At 56.4% G+C, this 1067-nt stretch overlaps 1 protein-coding gene across 1 annotated transcript in view; it reads right to left on the bottom strand.

Annotated features, from left to right (window-relative positions):
• Nucleotides 1–143, bottom strand: part of RBMXL2 (RNA binding motif protein, X-linked like 2) — a 1140-nt gene extending 997 nt beyond the window's left edge. Inside the window, exon 1 of the mRNA XM_008053905.1 lies at nucleotides 4–143. Within this exon, the coding sequence (XP_008052096.1) occupies nucleotides 4–143 (140 nt within the window). The remainder of the gene's footprint in view (nucleotides 1–3) is intronic.
• Nucleotides 144–1067: the final 924 nt, after the last annotated feature.

Here is a 1067-nt window from a genome sequence, read left to right as displayed (position 1 = left end):
GACTTGCCGGTCTCTCGGTCTTTCATCAGGAGCACCTCGGCGATGTGGCCGTACTTGCCAAACGCGGCCTCGAGGGCCTTCTCGTCGGTTTCGAGGTTGAGCCCCCCGATGAAGAGCTTCCCCGGACGATCCGCTTCCACCATGTCTGCGGGTAGCTGGGTCGGTTAAGGCAGGGCGGAGGCGAAGCGGCGGCGCACGTCGTGGCCGTCGAGCCCGCTCGCTGCCGAGGGCGGCTTCTACCGGTTGGGCGGCGCGCCGTGGCCCAACCCCGCGGGCACGCCCTTCTGCGCAGGCGGAACGCTCCGGTTTGCGCCTCCTGGGACCGGTTCCCGGCGGCTGGGCGGGCTCCTACCGCTCTGATTGGTTGGCTGTACTGGGAGGGGCCGTCCAGTCTTCCGGAGGGTTGCTCGCGGTGTGAGTCCTTCCCAGCCTTTGAACCTCCGGTGGCCTGGAGCAGTGGCTCACGGGTATAATCCCAGCACTTCCGGCGGCCGAGGTGCGAGGATTGCCTCAGCTCGCGCACTCGACACGCGCCTGGGCAATTTGGCGAGACCTCGTCTCTACAATAAGTCAAAAAATTAAAAAATTAGCCGGGCGTGGTGGCTGGCGCCTGCCTGTAGTTCCAGCTACTTGGAAGACAGGTGGAAGGATGGCCTGAGCCCAGCAAGTCGAGGCTGCGGTGGCCGTGGGTGTGCCAGTGCACTGCAACCTGGGCGACAGAGTGGGGCTCCGACTCAAAAAAAACCACAAAATACCTCCCATAAACCTGACCTTAGCTTAACATCTTCAATTCACTCCTAAAAAAGCTCTGCCACTAAACGAAAAGCCGTTAGGTGAAAAAAAATTTTTTCGTTACTCATAATGAGAAGAATCATAATGCATTCCAGTCCAAATTGCCCAGACCTTTTTCAAACAGAAAAAATTAGTGTTTGAAAATGAAATAAGTAATAACAGTTTAAACAATTAAAATCCAGCCAGTTTAATACAAGATCTTTATGCACTTGCCAAAGGGGAAAGTCCTGCCAGTGGAGGCAGGGTGGTAGAGTTGGAAGGGGAGAGATTCGTTC

Source organism: Carlito syrichta, unplaced genomic scaffold (assembly GCF_000164805.1).
Source record: "Carlito syrichta isolate Samal-C Ts95f unplaced genomic scaffold, Tarsius_syrichta-2.0.1 Scaffold288845, whole genome shotgun sequence".
NCBI classification, from domain to species: Eukaryota; Metazoa; Chordata; class Mammalia; order Primates; family Tarsiidae; genus Carlito; species Carlito syrichta.
Note: the sequence above shows the minus strand (reverse complement) of the source record. Positions and strands in the feature narration are given on the sequence as shown.